At 46.9% G+C, this 27,546-nt stretch overlaps 1 protein-coding gene across 1 annotated transcript; it reads right to left on the bottom strand.

The window, feature by feature from the left end:
- Nucleotides 1–3,218: 3,218 nt before the first annotated feature.
- Nucleotides 3,219–25,393, bottom strand: LOC139394292 (large ribosomal subunit protein uL13m-like; the record flags this gene model as incomplete). Its single annotated transcript, XM_071142317.1, has 5 exons — nucleotides 3,219–3,395; nucleotides 15,082–15,203; nucleotides 16,405–16,491; nucleotides 24,674–24,734; nucleotides 25,300–25,393. Coding segments are annotated over 5 exons (389 nt in total), but the record flags the coding sequence as incomplete, so codon positions are not given.
- Nucleotides 25,394–27,546: the final 2,153 nt, after the last annotated feature.

Below are 27,546 nucleotides of genomic sequence, written 5' to 3'. Positions count from 1 at the left end.
TGTTGATTGACATGGACTTGGACTTGGTCTTGTCCAATCGTACTGTTATCACATTGTTGATTGACTTGGTCTTGTCCAATCGTACTGTTATCACATTGTTGATTGACTTGGTCTTGTCCAATCGTACTGTTATCACATTGTTAATTGACATGGACTTGGACTTGGTCTTGTCCGACTGGGTGTTAGTTTCGCTTACTCTCGTCACAGGCAACGACAGAGGTGGTGCTGGAATGACTTGTGATGAGCGCCACAAATCTGAAGTTTAATGTTTTCCTTATTGCCTTTCCCAATTTGTTGTTGTTGTTATTATGATGATTATGCAACGTGGTGCCCGTCCACTGTGAGGAGAGTGTTGAATATAGTTAGGCCTGTGGTCTAATTTGTGTTTTTGGACAGAAATGGAATTCCGAATGTAGAACTAACAGGTACCAGTGACATGTCTCATCAGACCAGACCACCAAACCTTTGAAACTGATTTAGGAAGTTATTTATTTATACTTTATTATTTGTTTTATAACCAATAAAACTGTAATTCAACAGTGTTCTGTAGCTCGGTGTTTGATTAGTAGGGCCTGTTTGACATGTGACTCACTGTCCACCATGGGTAGGGCCTGTGAGAACTAGGTATAAGTTCTGTTGTCTGATTGACATGTGACTCACTGTCCACCACGGGTAGGGCCTGTGACAACTAGGTATAAGTCAGTGGCGGTTGGTGCCGTTGAAGATGAGGGAGGACCATTTATTTTCTCATGAGCACAGCCTTATTTCTATTACAGCATATTGGATGACTGTCATTCATATTCCATTCACCCAGCTCAATATAACAGTGACAGGTTTAGGCCCCTACATGATACTCTAATTGTTCCTATACCCATCATGATGTTGATACAACCTAGACTATGAATTAAAGATTACAACGTAGGTGCACACAGGTTGAGAGAAAGTGTTTGGACGGACAGTGACACGTTCAATACTGCCTTGAACACTCTTGCCTGCATCTAGCTGATCTAGAGTGTAGTCATTAGTCCAACAGTTGCAAAGAAGAGTTTTTATTGGACAAATTCAGGTATGTTTATCCCCGTTTCGTTCCGTTTAAGAAACGTTTTTCCCAACAGAAATCGCTGGAAATGAATACACCGCTGTTCACATGTAAACACAGGTCACATTCGTAGCAGCCACGTTGTATTCTCTCAAAACTCTGCTCTCTCCTCCTCTCACCTTTTCCCTTCGTTTGGACTTGCAATGCACAACACATCAACTGTATATGACCAGGCAAAAAAAAAAACTTTCCAAGCCAAACCATGTCATAACTGCTACACACAGCCTACATCGTTGCCACGGTATTAGCCAAAGTACCGTCCTAGTAAAACAAAGCCAATAGAACTAATTAGTAACGCGTTAGTAAACCTGCTACAATCATGCAGTAACTTTACAGTCAGTTAGCAGTTACACCGGCGGGACCCATTGGCGATACATTTGTAAAACCAAAAGTTTACTTTGACTTGGAAGAGTTCCAGTGTTGTGTTGGATAACCATAGCCAGCTAGCTAACATAGCATCCCTCTCTGTTGGATAACCATAGCCAGCTAGCTAACATAGCATCCCTCTCTGTTGGATAGTCATAGCCAGCTAGCTAACATAGCATCCCTCTCTGTTGGATAACCATAGCCAGCTAGCTAACATAGCATCCCTCTCTGTTGGATAACCACAGCCAGCTAGCTAACATAGCATCCCTCTCTGTTGGATAACCATAGCCAGCTAGCTAACATAGCATCACTCTCTGTTGGATAGTCATAGCCAGCTAGCTAACATAGCATCCCTCTGTTTGAGTAGGCTAAACTAGCTAGCTGCATTTGCTAGCTAAGTAAGTGAAACTGAAAAACACTCGCTCTCTTGCTTCTCCTTCATTTTGGAAGAAATTAATTTGTTCAACACTGTTCAACTATTGTCTTTCTCTCTCTTTGAGTCAACTACTCGTCATATTTTATGCAGTGCTAACTATCTGTAGCTTATAGTTTCAGAACTAGATTTATTCTCTGATCCTTTGATTGGGTGGACAACATGTCAGTTCTTCCTGCAAGAGCTCTGATAGGTTGGAGGACGTCCTCTGAAAGTTGTCATAATTGCTGTGTAAGTGTATGGAAGGGGGGTGAGAACTATGAGCCTCCTAGGTTTTGTATTGAAGTCAATGTACCCAGAGGAGGACGGAAGCTAGCTGTCCTCCGGCTACAGAGTGCTGCTGAGACTACTGTAGACCTTCATTGCAAAACAATGTGTTTTAATCAATTATTTTGTGACGTGAATATATTTAGCATAGTTTAATCTAAAAAGGATAACTTTAAAAAAAAAAGGTTTTACAATTGTCATTTTTATGAAATTCACTGAGGACGGTCCTCCTCTGATATAGGTTCAGTTGCCTCACTGCCTTCTACAAACAATATGTTTCTTCTTTCAAAAGAACAGCAGGCCTCCCATCAACTGCTTCTCTAGAGAATGAGACATTTTCCCTGTCACAGCCAAAATGGGGTTGTCTTTGACAGGTAAATCTGGCTTCATTTGAACAGGACCACTTGAGTCCAGTTGATTCTTCAAGTCCAGTCAACGCAGTGTGTCAGACAGTGCTGCCGTCTGTGGTAAACACCAGTGAAGCCAAACTAGAAAACGTTGCCGACTACCCAGTCTAAAAAAAAAAGAGCCCAACGACTATAGTATCACGCTTACTGTTGAGGTACATTTCCACAATGGTTTCCTTTAGGGGCCACCAGACATCAAAAGGCTATGCTGGCATTATAAAAAAGGTCTCGGAGGCATCTGAAATCAATTAAGGTCGAAGTGTGGTCGAATTAGAGGAGAGATCAGACTTCAGAAGAGACTGCAGAAATGGTCTGTGGCTGGTAAGGCAAAGAATCTCCACTTTAATATTCTCTCAAATATAACAGAACTAAAAAGGCAGCTGACCGCAGCCGATGCTCGAGTCCCAACTGGCACCCTAATCCCTGTATAGTGCACTACTTTTGATCAGAGCCCTGGTCTAAAGTAGTGCACTATACAGGGGAATAGGGGACTGTTTGGGACTCATTCAATTAATCTCTCACTGCAGCTGAGGTTGAATGAAACACACGAAAGTCAATTTTTTTTAACTCATCAAACTTTCACCACAGAAAGAATGAAATATACATCATGATTTATTCTCACGAAAAAAAAAGAAAAACAAAACGGTTGACAAGAGAACTAGTTTTATTTTTGTACATTATTTGGGACGACAGAAAAAGGTTTGTGGTGTGTACAGTAAATGTCACCAGGATGTAAATGCCAGTACAAGTAACAGGACAGAAGAAGAAGAAGGCGCCTAGCAACAGCCTTCTGATGGATCACTTCATCCTGTAGTCTTCAGGTCTGCAGATAGAACAACACGGACATTACAACTCAGTCATGTAGAACAGCAACATAAATGTCATCTCAATAAGAATAACCTGTAGAAGGTTGAATGAAATATCACCGTGGTAACTATCATGTAAGCAATATGGTCTTAAAGCAGAAACAGAAGACAGTTATTACTAAGTAAAGTAGCTCTACTATTCACAACAAACAACTTTATATTGTATTACATTAGTATGTGTTGACGGTATTAGATTGAGACCATGTCCAGAGTGCTTGGTGAGTGTTGATGTGATGTCAGTCAGTGAATATCAACTAGGTCTTTAATAAAAAGGGCCAGGATTGGTTTGACCTTGAACATCACCAGAGGTCAATTACATCGCTGGAATTCCAGGCCTGAATGGGCTCACTGATTGGTTCTTAAGATTAGATCAGTAAACAGAGAAACACATCATTTATCACAATACACTGTCCTGACAGGACTATATACTGATGACTGCTAGGGCTGACACTGTCCTGACAGGACTATATACTGATGACTGCTAGGGCGGACACTGTCCTGACAGGACTATATACTGATGACTGCTAGGGCTGACAAGACTATATACTGATGACTGCTAGGGCTGACAGTGTCCTGACAGGGCTATATTCTGATGACTGCTAGAGCTGACAGTACTATATACTGATGACTGCTAGGGCTGACAGTGTCCTGACAGGGCTATATACTGATGACTGCTAGGGCTGACAGTGTCCTGACAGGGCTATATACTGATGACTGCTAGGGCTGACAGTACTATATACTGATGACTGCTAGAGCTGACAGTGTCCTGACAGGGCTATATACTGATGACTGCTAGGGTGGACAGTGTCCTGACAGGACTATATACTGATGACTGCTAGGGCGGACAGGACTATATACTGATGACTGCTAGGGCGGACAGTGTCCTGACATGACTATATACTGATGACTGCTAGGGCTGACAGGACTATATACTGATGACTGCTAGGGCTGACACTGTCCTGACAGGACTATATACTGATGACTGCTAGGGTGGACAGTGTCCTGACAGGACTATATTCTGATGACTGCTAGGGTGGACACTGTCCTGATAGGACTATATACTGATGACTGCTAGGGTGGACAGTGTCCTGACAGGACTATATACTGATGACTGCTAGGGCGGACAGTGTCCTGATATGACTATATACTGATGACTGCTAGGGCTGACAGTGTCCTGACAGGGCTATATTCTGATGACTGCTAGAGCTGACAGTACTATATACTGATGACTGCTAGGGCTGACAGTGTCCTGACAGGACTATATACTGATGACTGCTAGGGTGGACAGTGTCCTGACAGGACTATATACTGATGACTGCTAGGGTGGACAGTGTCCTGACAGGGCTATATTCTGATGACTGCTAGGGTGGACAGTGTCCTGACAGGGCTATATTCTGATGACTGCTAGGGTGGACAGTGTCCTGACAGGACTATATACTGATGACTGCTAGGGTGGACAGGACTATATACTGATGACTGCTAGGGCTGACACTGTCCTGACAGGACTATATACTGATGACTGCTAGGGCTGACAGTACTATATACTGATGACTGCTAGGGCTGACACTGTCCTGACAGGACTATATACTGATGACTGCTAGGGTGGACACTGTCCTGACAGGACTATATACTGATGACTGCTAGGGGTGACAGTGTCCTGACAAGACTATATACTGATGACTGCTAGGGTGGACAGGACTATATACCGATGACTGCTAGGGCTGACAGTGTCCTGACAGGACTATATACTGATGACTGCTAGGGTGTCCTGACAGGACTATATACTGATGACTGCTAGGGTGGACAGGACTATATACCGATGACTGCTAGGGCTGACAGTGTCCTGACAGGACTATATACTGATGACTGCTAGGGTGTCCTGACAGGACTATATACTGATGACTGCTAGGGTGGACAGGACTATATACCGATGACTGCTAGGGCTGACAGTGTCCTGACAGGGCTATATTCTGATAACTGCTAGGGTGAGATACACTGATGAGCAGAGTACTATGGGAAGTGTAGTTTACAAAGTGGAGTTGTTGCCTGAAACAGATTCCCTATTCTTTCTCAGACTCCCCCGTCTGTATAGACAGGTTGACAGATAAAAATCACTGTTTTGTTTCCAAGTCTAGATCATTAAAATGTGTTCTATCATCAATTACATTTAGGGTTTTTATTGTCCCCTTGACGTTTTCTTTCTGAACGTGGAGTGTTCCTTGAACACGGTGTTACTGTATAAAGATTTAAACTTGGAGCCTACTCCCTATTTTAAAATGGAAACCCCCTGAGGTGATGTTTCACCCACCAGACATCACACTATTCATCTCAACGTTTTCATTTGAAAGAAAAGGACCTCTGCTCAAGTCTTTGAGAAAATAAAAAACATCTTTAAAAAAAGGATTGTTAACAAGTTTCATAAAGTCTCCTCCTTTAAGTTGGTCTTCGTATTAAAAACAGCACTTCTCAGCTGCAGTAAAAAAACCCTAATAGAATACAGCTTTAGGACACATGTTCTGCTCTTACCTTGAATGACACGTTCCAAAATGGCACCCGGTTCCCTTTATAAAGGGCCCAGGTCAAAAGTAGGGCACTACATAGGGAAAAGGGTGCCCTTTTGGGACACAGACTTTGTGTAATGTCATGAGAAAGGTAGGATTGGGACAATTAACTTGAGATTGATGATATTCGCACGCAAAGTGAGGGGAATTAAATAAAAGGCTACATTTCCTCACTGGATGGAAAAACGTGAGGGTCGTGACAAATGTCAATTTAATCTTCTTTTGGAAAATATTGCTCGCTAAACCAAAAAAAAGGAAATTCCATGAATGTAATTAATTTGAGTGAGCTGGGTTAGCTACAGGGTTAGTGTTGATTGAAATGTAGGCTACCTTATAAGTGTGATACATATGTCTAGACAGGCTTTTCACGTTGAAATGGAGGAGTAGATTATATGGATCATATACATTCCAGACGGAAAGGCAATCAACTGGGAAAACGCGGTCGGGTACAGGTGTATCCTTTCTATAGCTAGTGACTGTACGTCTGGGGCTCCTCCTTTCAATAGCTAGTGACTACGTCTGGGGCTCCTCCTTTCTATAGCTAGTGACTGTACGTCTGGGGCTCCTCCTTCAGGGCAGGTCTAGCTAGCCATCCTTCACAGTGAGGCCACAGTATAGCAGCCTGCGGTTCAGGGCAGGTCTAGCTAGCCATCCTTCACAGTGAGGCCACAGTATAGCAGCCTGCGGTTCAGGGCAGGTCTAGCTAGCCATCCTTCACAGTGAGGCCACAGTATAGCAGCCTGCGGTTCAGGGCAGGTCTAGCTAGCCATCCTTCACAGTGAGGCCACAGTATAGCAGCCTGCGGTTCAGGGCAGGTCTAGCTAGCCATCCTTCACAGTGAGGCCACAGTATAGCAGCCTGCGGTTCAGGGCAGGTCTAGCTAGCCATCCTTCACAGTGAGGCCACAGTATAGCAGCCTGCGGTTCAGGGCAGGTCTAGCTAGCCATCCTTCACAGTGAGGCAGCCTCCCTAGCTACAGTATAGCTCACAGTGAGTTAGAAATGAAGGCCACAGTATAGCAGGCTATGTTTCAGGGCAGGGAGGCTGGCAGACCATCCCTCACAGTGACTGAGCCTGGCACCGTAGCCTTGGCTGGGCAACGTGCCTCACCACATTAACAAAAGTGGAAAAGTGCCACTGAATCAGGGGCAGAGCTACTCACTGAGACACATCATACTTCACTCCTGGGGGAGAATATAGTGGGCCTGGCTGTCTCAACCCGCCACGGACTACATGAGGTAAATACATATTTACGATGATGCCAATCCCATTTCTATTAGGCTTACCGGGGCTTGCAAATCTAACCAGACTATTTATTCAGAGATTGTTTACACTGAGCCACAGAGGCAGTCGGTGAGAATGTCTGAGCAAAAACCAGCCACTAATCAGAGGGGATTCCAGAAACCATAGAGCTTGTCTTAGCTTAGAGTAGACCCATCTCAATAGATTGCAGACGGATGCAACTAGGACCTAATTGCAACTAGGACATCAACAGTATGATGCTATCCTAGCTATAGAACATCAATAACATGATGCTATCCTAGCTATAGAACACCAACAACATGATGCTATCCTAGCTATAAAACATCAACAACATGATGCTATCCTAGCTATAGAACATCAACAACATGATGCTATCCTAGCTATAGAACATCAACAACATGATGCTATCCTAGCTATAGAACATCAACAACATGATGCTATCCTAGCTATAAAACATCAACAACATGATGCTATCCTAGCTATAAAACATCAACAACATGATGCTATCCTAGCTATAGAACTAAGTACAGTAGTCGTTATTTTGATAGTTCCATTCTCCTCTCCTGCTGTGGAAACAAACCACTACACCAGTTAACACCCCATAACCACTACACCAGCTAACACCCTATAAACACTACACCAGTTAACTCCCTATAACCACTACACCAGTTAACACCCTATAACCACTACACCAGTTAACTCCCTATAACCACTACACCAGTTAACACCCTATAAACACTACACCAGTTAACACCCTGTAACCACTACACCAGTTAACACCCTATAACCACTACACCAGTTAACTCCCTATAACCACTACACCAGTTAACGCCCTGTAACCACTACACCAGTTAACACCCTGTAACCACTACACCAGTTAACACCCTGTAACCACTACACTAGTTAACACCCTGTAACTACCCTGTAACCACTACACCAGTTAACACCCTATAACCACTACACCAGTTAACACCCTATAACCACTACACCAGTTAACACCCTGTAACCACTACACCAGTTAACACCCTATAACCACTACACCAGTTAACACCCTATAACACCCTATAACCACTACACCAGTTAACACCCTGTAACCACTACACCAGTTAACACCCTATAACCACCCTGTAACCACTACACCAGTTAACACCCTGTAACCATGACACCAGTTAACACCATGTAACCACTACACCAGTTAACACCCTATAACCACTACACCAGTTAACACCCTATAACCACTACACCAGTTAACACCCTATAACCACTACACCAGTTAACATCCTATAACCACTACACCAGTTAACACCCTGTAACCACTACACCAGTTAACACCCTATAACCACCCTGTAACCACTACACCAGTTAACACCCTATAACCACTACACCAGTTAACACCCTATAACCACTACACCAGTTAACACCCTGTAACCACCCTGTAACCACTACACCAGTTAACACCCTATAACCACTACACCGGTTAACACCTTGTAACCACCCTGTAACCACTACACCAGTTAACACCCTATAACCACTAGTTAACACCCTGTAACCACCCTGTAACCACTACACCAGTTAACACCCTATAACCACTACACCAGTTAACACCCTGTAACCACCCTGTAACCACTACACCAGTTAACACCCTGTAACCACTACACCAGTTAACACCCTGTAACCACTACACCAGTTAACACCCTATAACCACTACACCAGTTAACACCCTATAACCACTACACCAGTTAACACCCTATAACCACTACACCAGTTAACACCCTATAACCACTACACCAGTTAACACCATGTAACCACTACACCAGTTAACACCCTGTAACCACTACACCAGTTAACACCCTGTAACCACTACACCAGTTAACACCCTGTAACCACTACACCAGTTAACACCCTGTAACCACTACACCAGTTAACACCCTATAACCACTACACCAGTTAACACCCTATAACCACTACACCGGTTAACACCCTATAACCACTACACAGGTTAACACCCTATAACCACTACACCAGTTAACACCCTGTAACCACTACACCAGTTAACACCCTGTAACCACTACACCAGTTAACACCCTGTAACCACTACACCAGTTAACACCCTGTAACCACTACACCAGTTAACACCCTATAACCACTACACCAGTTAACACCCTATAACCACTACACCAGTTAACACCCTATAACCACTACACCAGTTAACACCCTATAACCACTACACCAGTTAACACCCTGTAACCACTACACCAGTTAACACCCTATAACCACTACACCAGTTAACACCCTATAACACCCTATAACCACTACACCAGTTAACACCCTATAACCACCCTGTAACCACTACACCAGTTAACACCCTATAACCACCCTGTAACCACTACACCAGTTAACACCCTGTAACCACGACACCAGTTAACACCATGTAACCACTACACCAGTTAACACCCTATAACCACCCTGTAACCACTACACCAGTTAACACCCTATAACCACTACACCAGTTAACACCCTATAACCACTACACCAGTTAACACCCTGTAACCACCCTGTAACCACTACACCAGTTAACACCCTATAACCACTACACCGGTTAACACCTTGTAACCACCCTGTAACCACTACACCAGTTAACACCCTATAACCACTAGTTAACACCCTGTAACCACCCTGTAACCACTACACCAGTTAACACCCTGTAACCACCCTGTAACCACTACACCAGTTAACACCCTGTAACCACTACACCAGTTAACACCCTGTAACCACTACACCAGTTAACACCCTATAACCACTACACCAGTTAACACCCTATAACCACTACACCAGTTAACACCCTATAACCACTACACCAGTTAACACCCTGTAACCACTACACCAGTTAACACCCTGTAACCACTACACCAGTTAACACCCTGTAACCACTACACCAGTTAACACCCTGTAACCACTACACCAGTTAACACCCTGTAACCACTACACCAGTTAACACCATGTAACCACTACACCAGTTAACACCCTGTAACCACTACACCAGTTAACACACTATAACCACTACACCAGTTAACACCCTATAACCACTACACCAGTTAACACCCTATAAACACTACACCAGTTAACACCCTGTAACCACTACACCAGTTAACACCCTATAACCACTACACCAGTTAACACCCTATAACCACTACACCAGTTAACACCCTATAACCACTACACCAGTTAACACCCTGTAACCACCCTATAACCACTACACCAGTTAACACCCTGTAACCACTACACCAGTTAACACCCTGTAACCACGTAACCACTACACCAGTTAACACCCTGTAACCACTACACCAGTTAACACCCTATAACCACTACACCAGTTAACACCCTATAACCACCCTGTAACCACTACACAAGTTAACACCCTGTAACCACTACACCGGTTAACACCTTGTAACCACTACACCAGTTAACACCCTGTAACCACTACACCAGTTAACACCCTGTAACTACCCTGTAACCACTACACCAGTTAACACCCTATAACCACTACACCAGTTAACACCCTATAACCACTACACCAGTTAACACCCTATAACCACTACACCAGTTAACACCCTATAACCACTACACCAGTTAACACCCTGTAACCACTACACCAGTTAACACCCTATAACCACTACACCAGTTAACACCCTATAACACCCTATAACCACTACACCAGTTAACACCCTATAACCACCCTGTAACCACTACACCAGTTAACACCCTATAACCACCCTGTAACCACTACACCAGTTAACACCCTGTAACCATGACACCAGTTAACACCATGTAACCACTACACCAGTTAACACCCTATAACCACTACACCAGTTAACACCCTATAACCACTACACCAGTTAACACCCTATAACCACTACACCAGTTAACATCCTATAACCACTACACCAGTTAACACCCTGTAACCACTACACCAGTTAACACCCTATAACCACCCTGTAACCACTACACCAGTTAACACCCTATAACCACTACACCAGTTAACACCCTATAACCACTACACCAGTTAACACCCTGTAACCACCCTGTAACCACTACACCAGTTAACACCCTATAACCACTACACCGGTTAACACCTTGTAACCACCCTGTAACCACTACACCAGTTAACACCCTATAACCACTAGTTAACACCCTGTAACCACCCTGTAACCACTACACCAGTTAACACCCTATAACCACTACACCAGTTAACACCCTGTAACCACCCTGTAACCACTACACCAGTTAACACCCTGTAACCACTACACCAGTTAACACCCTGTAACCACTACACCAGTTAACACCCTATAACCACTACACCAGTTAACACCCTATAACCACTACACCAGTTAACACCCTATAACCACTACACCAGTTAACACCCTATAACCACTACACCAGTTAACACCCTATAACCACTACACCAGTTAACACCCTATAACCACTACACCAGTTAACACCATGTAACCACTACACCAGTTAACACCCTGTAACCACTACACCAGTTAACACCCTGTAACCACTACACCAGTTAACACCCTGTAACCACTACACCAGTTAACACCCTGTAACCACTACACCAGTTAACACCCTATAACCACTACACCAGTTAACACCCTATAACCACTACACCGGTTAACACCCTATAACCACTACACAGGTTAACACCCTATAACCACTACACCAGTTAACACCCTATAACCACTACACCAGTTAACACCCTATAACCACTACACCAGTTAACACCCTATAACCACTACACCAGTTAACACCCTATAACCACTACACCAGTTAACACCCTATAACCACTACACCAGTTAACACCCTATAACACCCTATAACCACTACACCAGTTAACACCCTATAACCACCCTGTAACCACTACACCAGTTAACACCCTATAACCACCCTGTAACCACTACACCAGTTAACACCCTGTAACCACGACACCAGTTAACACCATGTAACCACTACACCAGTTAACACCCTATAACCACTACACCAGTTAACACCCTATAACCACTACACCAGTTAACATCCTATAACCACTACACCAGTTAACACCCTGTAACCACTACACCAGTTAACACCCTATAACCACCCTGTAACCACTACACCAGTTAACACCCTATAACCACTACACCAGTTAACACCCTATAACCACTACACCAGTTAACACCCTGTAACCACCCTGTAACCACTACACCAGTTAACACCCTATAACCACTACACCGGTTAACACCTTGTAACCACCCTGTAACCACTACACCAGTTAACACCCTATAACCACTAGTTAACACCCTGTAACCACCCTGTAACCACTACACCAGTTAACACCCTGTAACCACTACACCAGTTAACACCCTGTAACCACCCTGTAACCACTACACCAGTTAACACCCTGTAACCACTACACCAGTTAACACCCTGTAACCACTACACCAGTTAACACCCTATAACCACTACACCAGTTAACACCCTATAACCACTACACCAGTTAACACCCTATAACCACTACACCAGTTATCACCCTATAACCACTACACCAGTTAACACCCTGTAACCACTACACCAGTTAACACCCTGTAACCACTACACCAGTTAACACCCTGTAACCACTACACCAGTTAACACCCTGTAACCACTACACCAGTTAACACCCTGTAACCACTACACCAGTTAACACCATGTAACCACTACACCAGTTAACACCCTGTAACCACTACACCAGTTAACACACTATAACCACTACACCAGTTAACACCCTATAACCACTACACCAGTTAACACCCTATAAACACTACACCAGTTAACACCCTGTAACCACTACACCAGTTAACACCCTATAACCACTACACCAGTTAACACCCTGTAACCACCCTATAACCACTACACCAGTTAACACCCTGTAACCACTACACCAGTTAACACCCTGTAACCACGTAACCACTACACCAGTTAACACCCTATAACCACTACACCAGTTAACACCCTATAACCACTACACCAGTTAACACCCTATAACCACCCTATAACCACTACACCAGTTAACACCCTGTAACCACTACACCAGTTAACACCCTGTAACCACTACACCAGTTAACACCCTGTAACCACTACACCAGTTAACACCCTGTAACCACGACACCAGTTAACACCCTATAACCACTACACCAGTTAACACCCTATAACCACTACACCAGTTAACACCCTGTAACCACCCTGTAACCACTACACCAGTTAACACCCTGTAACCACTACACCAGTTAACACCCTATAACCACTACACCAGTTAACACCCTATAAACACTACATCAAGTCACTGTTAAGCTTCATTTCTCACTTCTGTGTTATTCCAAGTGAGTTATAGCTGCAGTCCATGTGAGTATGCGTGATCAGAATCTCAGATTCCCCCTGAACCTCAGCAGCCTTCTCCCAGTACGCCAAACATTACACTACAAGAATGATGTCACGGAATTCTGGAATGTCACTGTTTTCTGTCAGGTTGAAAACTCCAAATTTCCTTTAATTTACAGACAGGAAGTAATGTAGTGGCTGTTCTGGCCGTCTCATTATCACGTCAGTGTCTATTTCCTGTGTGATGTGTTTTAATGGACATGCTCTGTAGGGTCGCCCTGACCAATCACTGCGGTGGTTACTAGAGAAACCCCATATAAACATACTGCTCTCTATAAAACCCTCCTCGGTTCCACTGCTCATTGGGGTGAATTACTGGCCTCGTAAAAAAGTTAGCATGAATTCGATTACAGAGTACCTCTCTAGTGTTTCAATACGACTTTAAAAGGAAAGATCTTAAGTGCATTAACACACGTGGGGTGTCAAGTGTTTGAAAAAGTGGAGGTTCACAGTCTCAATCTTGAGAGAAACATCAACAATCCCAACGGGGTTCCATCTTGAGTCCTCAGTCACCACTCTACAGCGTGTGTGTGTGTGTGTGTGTGTGTGTGTGTGTATGAGAGGTCAGTCCATGGCCCAGACCACCATTTCCCCCTCATTGAGCCATACACTTACTTAACTCTACAGGAACATGACCGATCGCGTTTCAACAGGCCGTGCTCTTTATCATAATGGAATCATTTGTCAGGCCGGTAACAAGAACCCGTTTCTCACATCAATAAAGAGGAAGACGGTGCTACACTTCTCCCATCCTTACTTACCGGTAATAACAGAAGTAGGTTTCACACGAACACACACACAAAGGTTTTATCCTGTTCTTCAGTAAATAATTATTTTGGGTTTCTACTAGTTATTTGAATGTTTGTGGTAAGCTAAAGCTAGCATAACATTTAGGTCATAAAATGCTTAAAGATTTGTCCGCTCTGGTAGAGAGCAGTATCATAATGCATTTAACTGCGTCACGGCTGATATGAATAGCAGGCTGTGGACTTGAGGAACGATGGATCACTGCCATGGCTGAAGGAACACAGCAGTCTGTAATGGAACTATGGTATGTGTCTGTTCCTCTATAAACCAGTCTGTTCCACTATAAACCAGTCTGTTCCTCTATAAACCAGTCTGTTCCTCTATAAATCAGTCTGTTCCTCTATAAACCAGTCTGTTCCTCTATAAACCAGTCTGTTCCTCTATAAACCAGTCTGTTCCTCTATAAACCAGGCGGTTCCTCTATAAACCAGGCTGTTCCTCTATAAACCAGGCTGTTCCACTATAGACCAGTCTGTTCCACTATAAACCAGTCTGTTCCTCTATAAAACCAGGTTGTTCTAAATGAGCTAGAGATTCAGCAGAAGAAGGTACTCACGGGGTCCACAGATTGGGGAAGGCTTCTCGCTCCTCCTGGCTGTACTCATTCAGCCTGCGAGGGATCTCTCTGGGCTGAGGCAGCTCCTCCGTCAGGTTCAGAAGGATGTCCTCAGGAAGATCCTGCCATACAATTACATACAACAGTCATTTCATGGATCTGTATGGCACCTAGGCTCTAGCCAGGGACAGGAACACAGTCTTAGGTTTGTAGGTGTCTTCACTTTTCAGAGGGAAAACACACCTGGGTTAGAGAGAGGTGCAAGTCAATGGGAAATAAGACTTTAATATTTATATACCGTATAATGAGAAGCTAGAGTCAGACTAGACTTGTCTAAATGCTTTACCACAATGGAAACAAGTCAGACTTGCGTTTATTGGAAACAAGTCAGACTCGCGCTTATTGGAAACAAGTCAGACTTGCGTTTATTGGAAACAAGTCAGACTTGTGTTTATTGGAAACAAGTCAGACTTGCGTTTATTGGAAACAAGTCAGACTTGCGTTTATTGGAAACAAGTCAGACTTGCGTTTATTGGAAACAAGTCAGACTCGCGTTTATTGGAAACAAGTCAGACTCGCGTTTATTGGAAACAAGTCAGACTCGCGTTTATTGGAAACAAGTCAGACTCGCGTTTATTGGAAACAAGTCAGACTCGCGTTTATTGGAAACAAGTCAGACTCGCGTTTATTGGAAACAAGTCAGACTCGCGTTTATTGGAAACAAGTCAGACTTGCGCTTATTGGAAACAAGTCAGACTTGCGTTAATTGGAAACAAGTCAGACTTGCGCTAATTGGAAACAAGTCAGACTTGCGCTTATTGGAAACAAGTCAGACTTGCGTTAATTGGAAACAAGTCAGACTTGCGTTTATTGGAAACAAGTCAGACTTGCGCTAATTGGAAACAAGTCAGACTTGCGCTTATTGGAAACAAGTCAGACTTGCGTTAATTGGAAACAAGTCAGACTTGCGTTTATTGGAAACAAGTCAGACTTGCGTTTATTGGAAACAAGATAGACTTGCGTTAATTGGAAACAAGATAGACTTGCGTTAATTGGAAACAAGTCAGACTTGCGTTATCGCTGATATTTCTATGTCTGTTCTGCTTGTTCTTGGCTGAATGTGTCATAATTTAAGATGATTAAACAAATTCAAATCAATCAAATCAACATGTCAAGACATATTCAGTCCACAACGGGAGAATAAAGACCAGTTATTTTATCTTCAGGGAAGAGGTGTCGTGTGAGGCGTCATTCTTTTTACTAAAACTTCTCATTTCATTTTCACACATATTAGATGTGAAAGTCTTAAAAGACAAGTCTCACGTCTTCAGGGAAGAGGTGTAGCCGTTGCATCATGGTCCTTCTGGAGAGGTTCCTAGGCAGCATCCCGTACACTGCCAGCTTCACTATCTGGAGGAAGAAGAGGAAGATAGAAGAAGAGTGGACTCTGGATCCAGCGCTTGGATAGGCTACTCAGATTCAGTCCCTAATGGCACACTAGTGCACTATATAGGGAATCCTAGATCACTATATAGGGAATCCTAGATCACTATACAGGGAATCCTTTTGAACTATATAGGGAATCCTATTGAACTATATAGGGAATCCTATTGCACTATATAGGGAATCCTAGCGCACTATACAGGGAATTCTAGATCACGATACAGGGAATCCTAGATCACTATATAGGGAATCCTAGATCACGATACAGGGAATCCTAGATCACTATACAAAGAATCCTAGATCACTATACAGGGAATTCTAGATCACTATACAGGGAATTCTAGATCACTATACAGGGAATTCTAGATCAATATATAAGGATTCCTAGATCACTATACAGGGAATCCTATTGAACTATATAGGGAATCCTAGATCACTATACAGGGAATCCTAGATCACTATACAGGGAATCCTAGATCACTATACAGGGAATTCTAGATCACTATACAGGGAATTCTAGATCACTATACAGGGAATTCTAGATCAATATATAAGGATTCCTAGATCACTATACAGGGAATCCTATTGAACTATATAGGGAATCCTAGATCACTATAAAGGGAATCCTAGATCACTATACAGGGAATCCTATTGAACTATATAGGGAATCCTAGATCACTATATAGGGAATCCTAGATCACTATACAGGGAATCCTAGATCACTATACAGGGAATCCTAGATCACTATACAGGGAATCCTATTGAACTATATAGGGAATCCTAGATCACTATACAGGGAATCCTAGATCACTATACAGGGAATCCTAGATCACTATACAGGGAATCCTAGATCACTATACAGGGAATTCTAGATCACTATACAGGGAATCCTAGATCACTATACAGGGAATCCTAGATCACTATATAGGGAATCCTAGATCACTATATAGGGAATCCTAGATCACTATACAGGGAATCCTAGATCACTATACAGGGAATTCTAGATCACTATACAGGGAATTCTAGATCACTATACAGGGAATTCTAGATCAATATATAAGGATTCCTAGATCACTATACAGGGAATCCTATTGAACTATATAGGGAATCCTAGATCACTATAAAGGGAATCCTAGATCACTATACAGGGAATCCTATTGAACTATATAGGGAATCCTATTGAACTATATAGGGAATCCTATTGAACTATATAGGGAATCCTATTGAACTATATAGGGAATCCTATTGAACTATATAGGGAATCCTATTGAACTATATAGGGAATCCTAGATCACTATACAGGGAATCCTATTGAACTATATAGGGAATCCTAGATCACTATATAGGGAATCCTAGATCACTATACAGGGAATCCTAGATCACTATACAGGGAATCCTAGATCACTATACAGGGAATCCTATTGAACTATATAGGGAATCCTATTGCACTATATAGGGAATCCTAACGCACTATACAGGGAATCCTAACGCACTATACAGGGAATCCTAGCGCACTATACAGGGAATTCTAGATCACGATACAGGGAATCCTAGATCACTATACAGGGAATCCTAGATCACTATACAGGGAATCCTATTGAACTATATAGGGAATCCTATTGAACTATATAGGGAATCCTATTGAACTATATAGGGAATCCTATTGAACTATATAGGGAATCCTATTGAACTATATAGGGAATCCTATTGAACTATATAGGGAATCCTATTGGACTATATAGGGAATCCTATTGGACTATATAGGGAATCCTATTGGACTATATAGGGAATCCTAGATCACTATATAGGGAATCCTAGATCACTATATAGGGAATCCTAGATCACTATATAGGGAATCCTAGATCACTATATAGGGAATCCTATTGAACTATATAGGGAATCCTATTGAACTATATAGGGGATCCTAGATCACTATATAGGGGATCCTAGATCACTATATAGGGGATCCTAGATCACTATATAGGGAATCCTAGCGCACTATATAGGGAATAGGGTGCCATTTGGGACACTAACACAGACATTTGATATAAGACAGTTGGAGTAGGGTTGTCATGGTTACAGCTCTGGAGAAGAACAAGGTTGAGGTCCATCATTGAACCTTTGATATGTCCCCAGTGGTGACCAGTGGAGATCCTGTTAGGTCCAGACGGGGATACTACTGAGCAGGATCAATGAGTCAGCCAGCTAACTTCCCTCATTTGTTTTTAGAAGTATATGCTTGAAAACGGGCATGGTCTAATTTACCCAACATCCAAAAACACATAAGTTTAGCTTTCTTAATGAAACTGAAAAACAATAGATATTTCTGGCTGTTCATTAAAGTTAGCTGGCTAAATAATTGATTCTACTTTGTACAAAACCCCTCAGGTCTGTTCTCTATGACCCTGTCCAGAAACAACCCCTCTATTTACCCCTATCCCCTAGAGACACTTGGGTGGATCTGATAGAAGGTACTAGATTAAGCAATATGGTAATATCTCCTCTACCTTACCCTCTCTAGATAGTAAAGAGTCTCCCCTGTAGACAACTTTATATACCCCTGCAATATTCTCCTAACATTTTAACAAGCTGGTTCTATTCCTCGTATCACTCCCTCACTCTGTGGTGTGACACATATTCAGGGTTTCTTGGAGCGATGTGTCACGATCGCCAACTGGTAGCAAATCATTTAGGTCATGTGAAAAAAATGGTGTTATCCTTGAACTAATACCCTGAATGCTCAGCTCGGGGAAGGCAGGTAGCCTAGTGGTTAGAGCGTTGGGCCAGTAACCGAAAGGTTGCTGGATCGAATCTTTGAGCTGACAAGGTAAAAACCTGTCCTTTTGCCCCTGAACAAGGCAGGTAACCCATTGTTCCCTGGTAGGCCGTCATTGTAAGTAATCATTTGTTCTTAACTGACTTTAAATAAAGTTTACATAAAATGTGCCTCTGCCCCTCCCTGCTCCCAGCTGCCCCCCACCACCCCTCCCTGCTCCCAGCTGCCCCCCCCACCCCTCCCTGCTCCCAGCTGCCCCCCCCCACCCCTCCCTGCTCCCAGCTGCCCCCCACCACCCCTCCCTGCTCCCAGCTGCCCCCCACCACCCCTCCCTGCTCCCAGCTGCCCCCCCCCACCCCTCCCTGCTCCCAGCTGCCCCCCCCCACCCCTCCCTGCTCCCAGCTGCCCCCCCCCACCCCTCCCTGCTCCCAGCTGCCCCCCCCGCCCCTCCCTGCTCCCAGCTGCCCCCCCCGCCCCTCCCTGCTCCCAGCTGCCCCCCCCGCCCCTCCCTGCTCCCCCCCGCCCCTCCCTGCTCCCAGCTGCCCCCCACCACCCCTCCCTGCTCCCAGCTGCCCCCCCCCACCCCTCCCTGCTCCCAGCTGCCCCCCCCGCCCCTCCCTGCTCCCAGCTTCCCCCCCCCCCCGCCCCTCCCTGCTCCCAGCTGCCCCCCCCCCCCCCCGCCCCTCCCTGCTCCCAGCTGCCCCCCCCCGCCCCTCCCTGCTCCCAGCTGCCCCCCCCGCCCCTCCCTGCTCCCAGCTGCCCCCCCCCCCGCTCCCAGCTGTCCCTCCTCTGCCCCTCCCTGCTCCCAGCTGCCCCCCCCCCGCCCCTCCCTGCTCCCAGCTGCCCCCCCCCCCCGCCCTGCTCCCCCCCGCCCCTCCCTGCTCCCAGCTGCCCCACCCCTCCCTGCTCCCAGCTGCCCCCCCCCGCCCCTCCCTGCTCCCCCCCGCCCCTCCCTGCTCCCAGCTTCCCCCCCCCAACCCTCCCTGCTCCCAGCTGCCCCCCCCCGCACCCCTCCCTGCTCCCAGCTGCCCCCCCCCCGCCCCTCCCTGCTCCCAGCTGCCCCCCCCGCCCCTCCCTGCTCCCAGCGGCCCCTCCTCTGTCCCTCCTCTGCCCCTCCCTTCTCCCAGCTGCCCCTCTGCCCCTCCCTGCTCCCAGCTGCCCCCCCCCCCCGCCCCTCCCTGCTCCCAGCTGCCCCCCCCGCCCCTCCCTGCTCCCAGCTGCCCCCCCCCCGCTCCCAGCTGTCCCTCCTCTGCCCCTCCCTGCTCCCAGCTGCCCCCCCCCCGCCCCTCCCTGCTCCCAGCTGCCCCCCCCCGCCCCTCCCTGCTCCCCCCCGCCCCTCCCTGCTCCCAGCTGCCCCCCACCCCTCCCTGCTCCCAGCTGCCCCCCCCCGCCCCTCCCTGCTCCCCCCCGCCCCTCCCTGCTCCCAGCTTCCCCCCCCCACCCCTCCCTGCTCCCAGCTTCCCCCCCCCACCCCTCCCTGCTCCCAGCTGCCCCCCCCCGCACCCCTCCCTGCTCCCAGCTGCCCCCCCCGCACCCCTCCCTGCTCCCAGCTGCCCACCCCCGCCCCTCCCTGCTCCCAGCTGCCCCCCCCCCCGCCCCTCCCTGCTCCCAGCTGCCCACCCCCGCCCCTCCCTGCTCCCAGCTGCCCCCCCCCCCGCCCCTCCCTGCTCCCAGCTGTCCCCCCCCGCCCCTCCCTGCTCCCAGCTGTCACTCCTCTGCCCCCAGCTGCCCCTCCTCTGCCCCTCCCTGCTACCAGCTGCCCCCCCCCGCCCCTCCCTGCTCCCAGCTGCCCCCCCCGCCCCTCCCTGCTGCCCCCCCCCGCCCCTCCCTGCTCCCAGCTGTCCCCCCCGCCCCTCACTGCTCCCAGCTGTCCCTCCTCTGCCCCTCCCTGCTCCCAGCTGCCCCTCCTCTGCCCCTCCCTGCTCCCAGCTGCCCCTCCTCTGCCCCTCCCTGCTCCCAGCTGTCCCTCCTCTGCCCCTCCCTGCTCCCAGCTGCCCCTCCTCTGCCCCTCCCTTCTCCCAGCTGCCCCTCTGCCCCTCCCTGCTCCCAGCTGCCCCTCCTCTGCCCCTCCTTTGTACCTCCTCTGCCCCTCCCTGCTCCCCCTCTGCCCCTCCCTGCTCCCAGCTGCCCCTCCCTGCTCCCAGCTGCCCCTCCTCTGTCCCTCCTCTGCCCCTCCCTGCTTCCAGCTGCCCCTCTCTGCTCCCAGCTGCCCCTCCTCTGCCCCTCCTTTGTCCCTCCTCTGCCCCTCCCTGCTCCCAGCTGCCCCTCCTTGCTCCCAGCTGCCCTTCCCTGCTCCCAGCTGCCCCTCCTCTGCCCCTCCCTGCTCCCCCTCCTCTGCCCCTCCTCTGCCCCTCCTCTGCCCCTCCCTGCTCCCAGCTGCCCCTCCTCTGCCCCTCCCTGCTCCCAGCTGCCCCTCCCCGCCCCTCCCTGCTCCCAGCTGCCCCTCCTCTGCCCCTCCCTGCTCCCAGCTGCCCCTCCTCTGCCCCTCCCTGCTCCCAGCTGCCCCTCCTCTGCCCCTCCCTGCTCCTCCTCTGTCCCTCCTCTGCCCCTCCCTGCTCCCAGCTGCTCCTCCTCTGCCCCTCCCTCCTTCCATTGGCAAACCAACCATCAAAATGACATGTTATTCCTACATAACCGTCCACCACTCAGATCCATCCTCTGCAATAAGAAAACCAAGTGAGGGGAAGAAAAATCCAAATGTCCCCAAAAAGTAAAAATCTCTTAATATTTGACTTTCTCTCATCTACCATTTCCAGCTTAATCCCTTCATACATATCTATCCCCTGTGAAAATTAAATCAGTCCTACTCCTGTTAAATGACGACCGTGGTGTGTGGAAGACGGATGTGTGTTGTATAGGGACACCATCCGTCACCACGGCTACAGAAGGTGGATGTCACCCCGACGTGATCATTACCCACAATTACCTCTGATAGATTCTCCCCCCGTTGGAATAACTCAGCTAGAGACATGCATCCATCTCATTAATGGAGGTGTAACGTGCTAGAGGAACCTGAGGAGGGCTGGGGGGGGAGGGAGAGGAGGGCTGGAGACGGGAGGGGGGAGAGAGGAGGGCTGGAGACGGGAGGGGGGGGGGGGGGGTGGACCAACCGTTTCCAGCTACAATAGTCATTTACAACATTAACAATGTCTACACTGTATTTCTGATCAATTTGAAATGGACCATTTTTTTTTGCCTTTCTTTAAAAAAAACAAGGACATTTCTTAGTGACCCTGAAAGGTAGTGTATACGTGGGCTTAGCTACAGGTACATTTAATATATATATATTAATTAATATGTGGGCTTAGCTACAGGTACATTTAATTAATATATATATATATTAATTAATATGTGGGCTTAGCTACAGGTACATTTAATTAATATATATATATATTAATTAATATGTGGGCTTAGTTACAGGTACATTTAATTAATATATATATATATATTAATTAATATGTGGGCTTAGCTACAGGTACATTTAATTAATATATATATATATTAATTAATATGTGGGCTTAGCTACAGGTACATTTAATTAATATATATATATATATTAATTAATATGTGGGCTTAGCTACAGGTACATTTCCTCAGTGAACCACTTGGGATGGCACTGTTGAAACATTCATGTATGTGAGGCAACACAAACAAAAAGTATACACTAAAACATAATTAAGACCATCCATCTAAATAAGAGCAAGGCAGAGAGGAGAGAAAACATATATAGCTGAATTGAACCTTTTTCCTTGAAAAAGTGAATCTCTGGGTTGTATAAATAAGCTGTGCTGCTGTTCCTTTATCTTCCTGCACACCCAGCTAGGCCTTTCTCCAGATTTACAGCAGACATTCTCCTAAAGGTCTAATCGTCTGACAGACCTGCATCAGCAGAGATCCTGTGTGTCTGTGATAATACACAAGTGTCTCTGTCTGAAATCCTCCCTGATGATCCTGCAGGAGAACACTCCCCCTCTGGAACCAGAGGGACGGGAGACTTACAAGGACAGACAATTCATTACACCATAATTCATTCTCTCTCTCTCTCTCTCTCACACCAGCGGGCCATTTGTAACCTTTATAGACAAAACACGTCACACAACTGTGGGACAGCTCATATTTCATCACATGAACATCGATACATAACAGCATTGCAAAATGCAACTGCTGTCCTGAACGACATGCAATTCTGACATTTTTATGAAATGCAGCTTCATCCAGGCCTAGGAATGAAACTTTAAAGGTTGAAGTTACTGTACAGGTGAGAGGACAGTGTTGATTCAGTGTTTCCAAACAGACTGCAGTGGCCCCACCAATAAAACAGTAGTTAACTCACCGGTCAGTTTATTAGGTACACCATCCTGTTCACGTAAACGGATCGCTCCTACAGACAGTGAGTCGTGACGTGGCTGTGGCTTGCTCTATAAAACAGTAGTTAACTCACCGGTCAGTTTATTAGGTACACCATCCTGTTCACGTAAACGGATCGCTCCTACAGACAGTGAGTCGTGACGTGGCTGTGGCTTGCTCTATAAAACAGTAGTTAACTCACCGGTCAGTTTATTAGGTACACCATCCTGTTCACGTAAACGGATCGCTCCTACAGACAGTGAGTCGTCACGTGGCTGTGGCTGGCTCTATAAAGCAGGCAGACAGGCATCGAGGCATTCAGTTACCCTTCTATTGAACGTTAGAACGGGCAAAACCAGTGACCTCAGCGACTTTGAGCGCGGTATGATCGTCGGCGCCAGGCTCGCCGGACCCACCAGTACCTCAGAAATGGCCGCATTCCTGGGCGTTTCACACACGACAACGTCTAGAGTTTACTGGGACAAACACAAAACATCCAGTCAGATGTAGTCCTGTAAACCAGCTGGTTGATGAGAGAGGTGGAAGGAGAAGGAGAAGGATGGTGCAAGCCGACAGGCAGGCCACAAACAGACAAATAACAGCACAGTGGTGAACAGCATCTCAGAACGCTCATCTCGTCGCTGCCTGTCATGGATGGACTGTTGCAGCGGACGACCACACCGGGTTCCACTCCCATCAGCTAATAACAAGAAGAAGTGTCTCCAGTGGGCACATGATCACCAACACTTCTTGAGAAGTGGAAAAACATTCTCTGGTCCGACGAATCGCGGTTTCTGTTGAGTCAAGCTGATGGCCAATCAGAGTCCTGATGGTGTCAATGGTACAGGCTGGTTGCTGTGGTGTACCGCCATCGAATCTGCAGCAACTGCGTGATGCCATCGCGTCAACATGGACCAACATCCCTGTGGAATGTTTCCGAAGAATTCTGGCTGTTCTGGAGGCAAAGGGTGGAGTCCGACTCGGTACTAGACGAGTGTACCTAATAAACGGACTCTCAATACTTACCGCTTTGGGGTCTTTCAAATGTAGCTGGGTGGCTGTGACTTGTTTAAATCCACCCGGGTACCTTTGGGAAAGAAACAAGACTGGATTTAGAGGAAGACACACTTTTGTATGACAACCAACTCTACACACATAGGCTTAGTCAACCACATCACTCTACACACATAGGCTTAGTCAACCACATCACTCTACACACATAGGCTTAGTCAACCACATCACTCTACACACATAGGCTTAGTCAACCACATCACTCTACACACATAGGCTTAGTCAACCACATCACTCTACACACATAGACTTAGTCAACCACATCACTCATTACACACATAGGCTTAGTCAACCACATCACTCATTACACACATAGGCTTAGTCAACCACATCACTCATTACACACATAGGCTTAGTCAACCACATCACTCATTACACACATAGGCTTAGTCAACCACATCACTCTACACACATAGGCTTAGTCAACCACATCACTCATTACACAGATCAGTTCACATGCTCTATGTTTTCAATGAAGTTCTTCTTGATTGATGAGTAAACACAGGTACAGAATAACACTCGTTTGTGTTCACTGGTTAATTCCATGTGTAACAGACAGACAGTCTGAGGCAAGGCCTTACTGGGTGTGAGAGGAGTACATCTTCTGCTCCCATTTGTTCCCAGAGAAGGCTATGTGTCTGCTGTTCATGACTACTACATGGTCTCCAACATCACCTGAGGAACACAGAGACACGTGCTCATTAGAAAACATCACAAACTCCAAAGAAACATATTTTGCAGACATGTTCCAAGGGATGTTCTTTTAGCTCCTTTCAAAAGATTATCAAGGAATGCAGGAAAAGATTCATCATTTGACTGCCTGCCACCACAACAAAAAGGTGGTTTCTGAATTAGATATAATGGGTAGAGAATTATAGTTGACTAAGTGGTTGACTTGCAGGTAGCCTAGTGGTTAGAGTGTAGGGACGGTAGGTAGCCTAGTGGTTAGAGTGTAGGGACGGTAGGTAGCCTAGTGGTTAGAGTGGAGGGACGGCAGGTAGCCTAGTGGTTAGAGTGGAGGGACGGCAGGTAGCCTAGTGGTTAGAGTGGAGGGACGGCAGGCAGGTAGTGGTTAGAGTGGAGGGACGGCAGGTAGCCTAGTGGTTAGAGTGGAGGGACGGTAGGTAGCCTAGTGGTTAGAGTGTAGGGACGGTAGGTAGCCTAGTGGTTAGAGTGTAGGGACGACAGGTAACCTAGTGGTTAGAGTGTAGGGACGGCAGGTAGCCTAGTGGTTAGAGTGGAGGGACGGCAGGTAGCCTAGTGGTTAGAGTGTAGGGGCAGGCAGGTAGCCTAGTGGTTAGAGTGTAGGGGCGGCAGGTAGCCTAGTGGTTAGAGTGGAGGGGCAGGCAGGTAGCCTAGTGGTTAGAGTGTAGGGGCGGCAGGTAGACTAGTGGTTAGAGTGTAGGGGCAGGTAGCCTAGTGATTAGAGTGTAGGGGCGGCAGGTAGACTAGTGGTTAGAGTGGAGGGGCAGGCAGGTAGCCTAGTGGTTAGAGTGTAGGGACGGCAGGTAGACTAGTGGTTAGAGTGTAGGGACGGCAGGTAGTCTAGTGGTTAGAGTGGAGGGACGGCAGGTAGACTAGTGGTTAGAGTGGAGGGACGGCAGGTAGACTAGTGGTTAGAGTGGAGGGACGGCAGGTAGACTAGTGGTTAGAGTGTAGGGGCGGCAGGTAGACTAGTGGTTAGAGTGGAGGGGCAGGCAGGTAGCCTAGTGGTTAGAGTGTAGGGACGGCAGGTAGACTAGTGGTTAGAGTGTAGGGGCAGGCAGGTAGCCTAGTGGTTAGAGTGTAGGGGCGGCAGGTAGCCTAGTGGTTAGAGTGGAGGGGCAGGCAGGTAGTCTAGTGGTTAGAGTGTAGGGACGGCAGGTAGACTAGTGGTTAGAGTGTAGGGGTGGCAGGTAGCCTAGTGGTTAGAGTGTAGGGACGGCAGGTAGTCTAGTGGTTAGAGTGTAGGGACGGCAGGTAGCCTAGTGGTTAGAGTGTAGGGACGGCAGGTAGCCTAGTGGTTAGAGTGTAGGGACGGCAGGTAGACTAGTGGTTAGAGTGTAGGGACGGTAGGTAGCCTAGTGGTTAGAGTGGAGGGGCAGGCAGGTAGTGGTTAGAGTGGAGGGACGGCAGGTAGCCTAGTGGTTAGAGTGTAGGGGCAGGCAGGTAGCCTAGTGGTTAGAGTGTAGGGACGGCAGGTAGCCTAGTGGTTAGAGTGTAGGGACGGCAGGTAGCCTAGTGGTTAGAGTGTAGGGACGGCAGGTAGCCTAGTGGTTAGAGTGTAGGGACGGCAGGTAGCCTAGTGGTTAGAGTGTAGGGACGGCAGGTAGCCTAGTGGTTAGAGTGTAGGGACGGCAGGTAGCCTAGTGGTTAGAGTGTAGGGACGGCAGGTAGACTAGTGGTTAGAGTGGAGGGACGGCAGGTAGCCTAGTGGTTAGAGTGTAGGGACGGCAGGTAGACTAGTGGTTAGAGTGTAGGGGCAGGCAGGTAGCCTAGTGGTTAGAGTGTAGGGACGGCAGGTAGACTAGTGGTTAGAGTGTAGGGACGGCAGGTAGACTAGTGGTTAGAGTGGAGGGATGGCAGGTAGACTAGTGGTTAGAGTGGAGGGATGGCAGGTAGCCTAGTGGTTAGAGTGTAGGGACGGCAGGTAGACTAGTGGTTAGAGTGGAGGGATGGCAGGTAGCCTAGTGGTTAGAGTGGAGGGATGGCAGGTAGCCTAGTGGTTAGAGTGTAGGGACGGCAGGTAGCCTAGTGGTTAGAGTGTAGGGGCAGACAGGTAGCCTAGTGGTTAGAGTGTAGGGACGGCAGGTAACCTTGTGGTTAGAGTGTAGGGGCAGACAGGTAGT

Source organism: Oncorhynchus clarkii, unplaced genomic scaffold (assembly GCF_045791955.1).
Source record: "Oncorhynchus clarkii lewisi isolate Uvic-CL-2024 unplaced genomic scaffold, UVic_Ocla_1.0 unplaced_contig_9597_pilon_pilon, whole genome shotgun sequence".
NCBI classification, from domain to species: domain Eukaryota; kingdom Metazoa; phylum Chordata; class Actinopteri; order Salmoniformes; family Salmonidae; genus Oncorhynchus; species Oncorhynchus clarkii.
The sequence above is the reverse complement of the archived record's forward strand: the minus strand, read 5'-3'. Positions and strand labels throughout refer to the sequence as shown.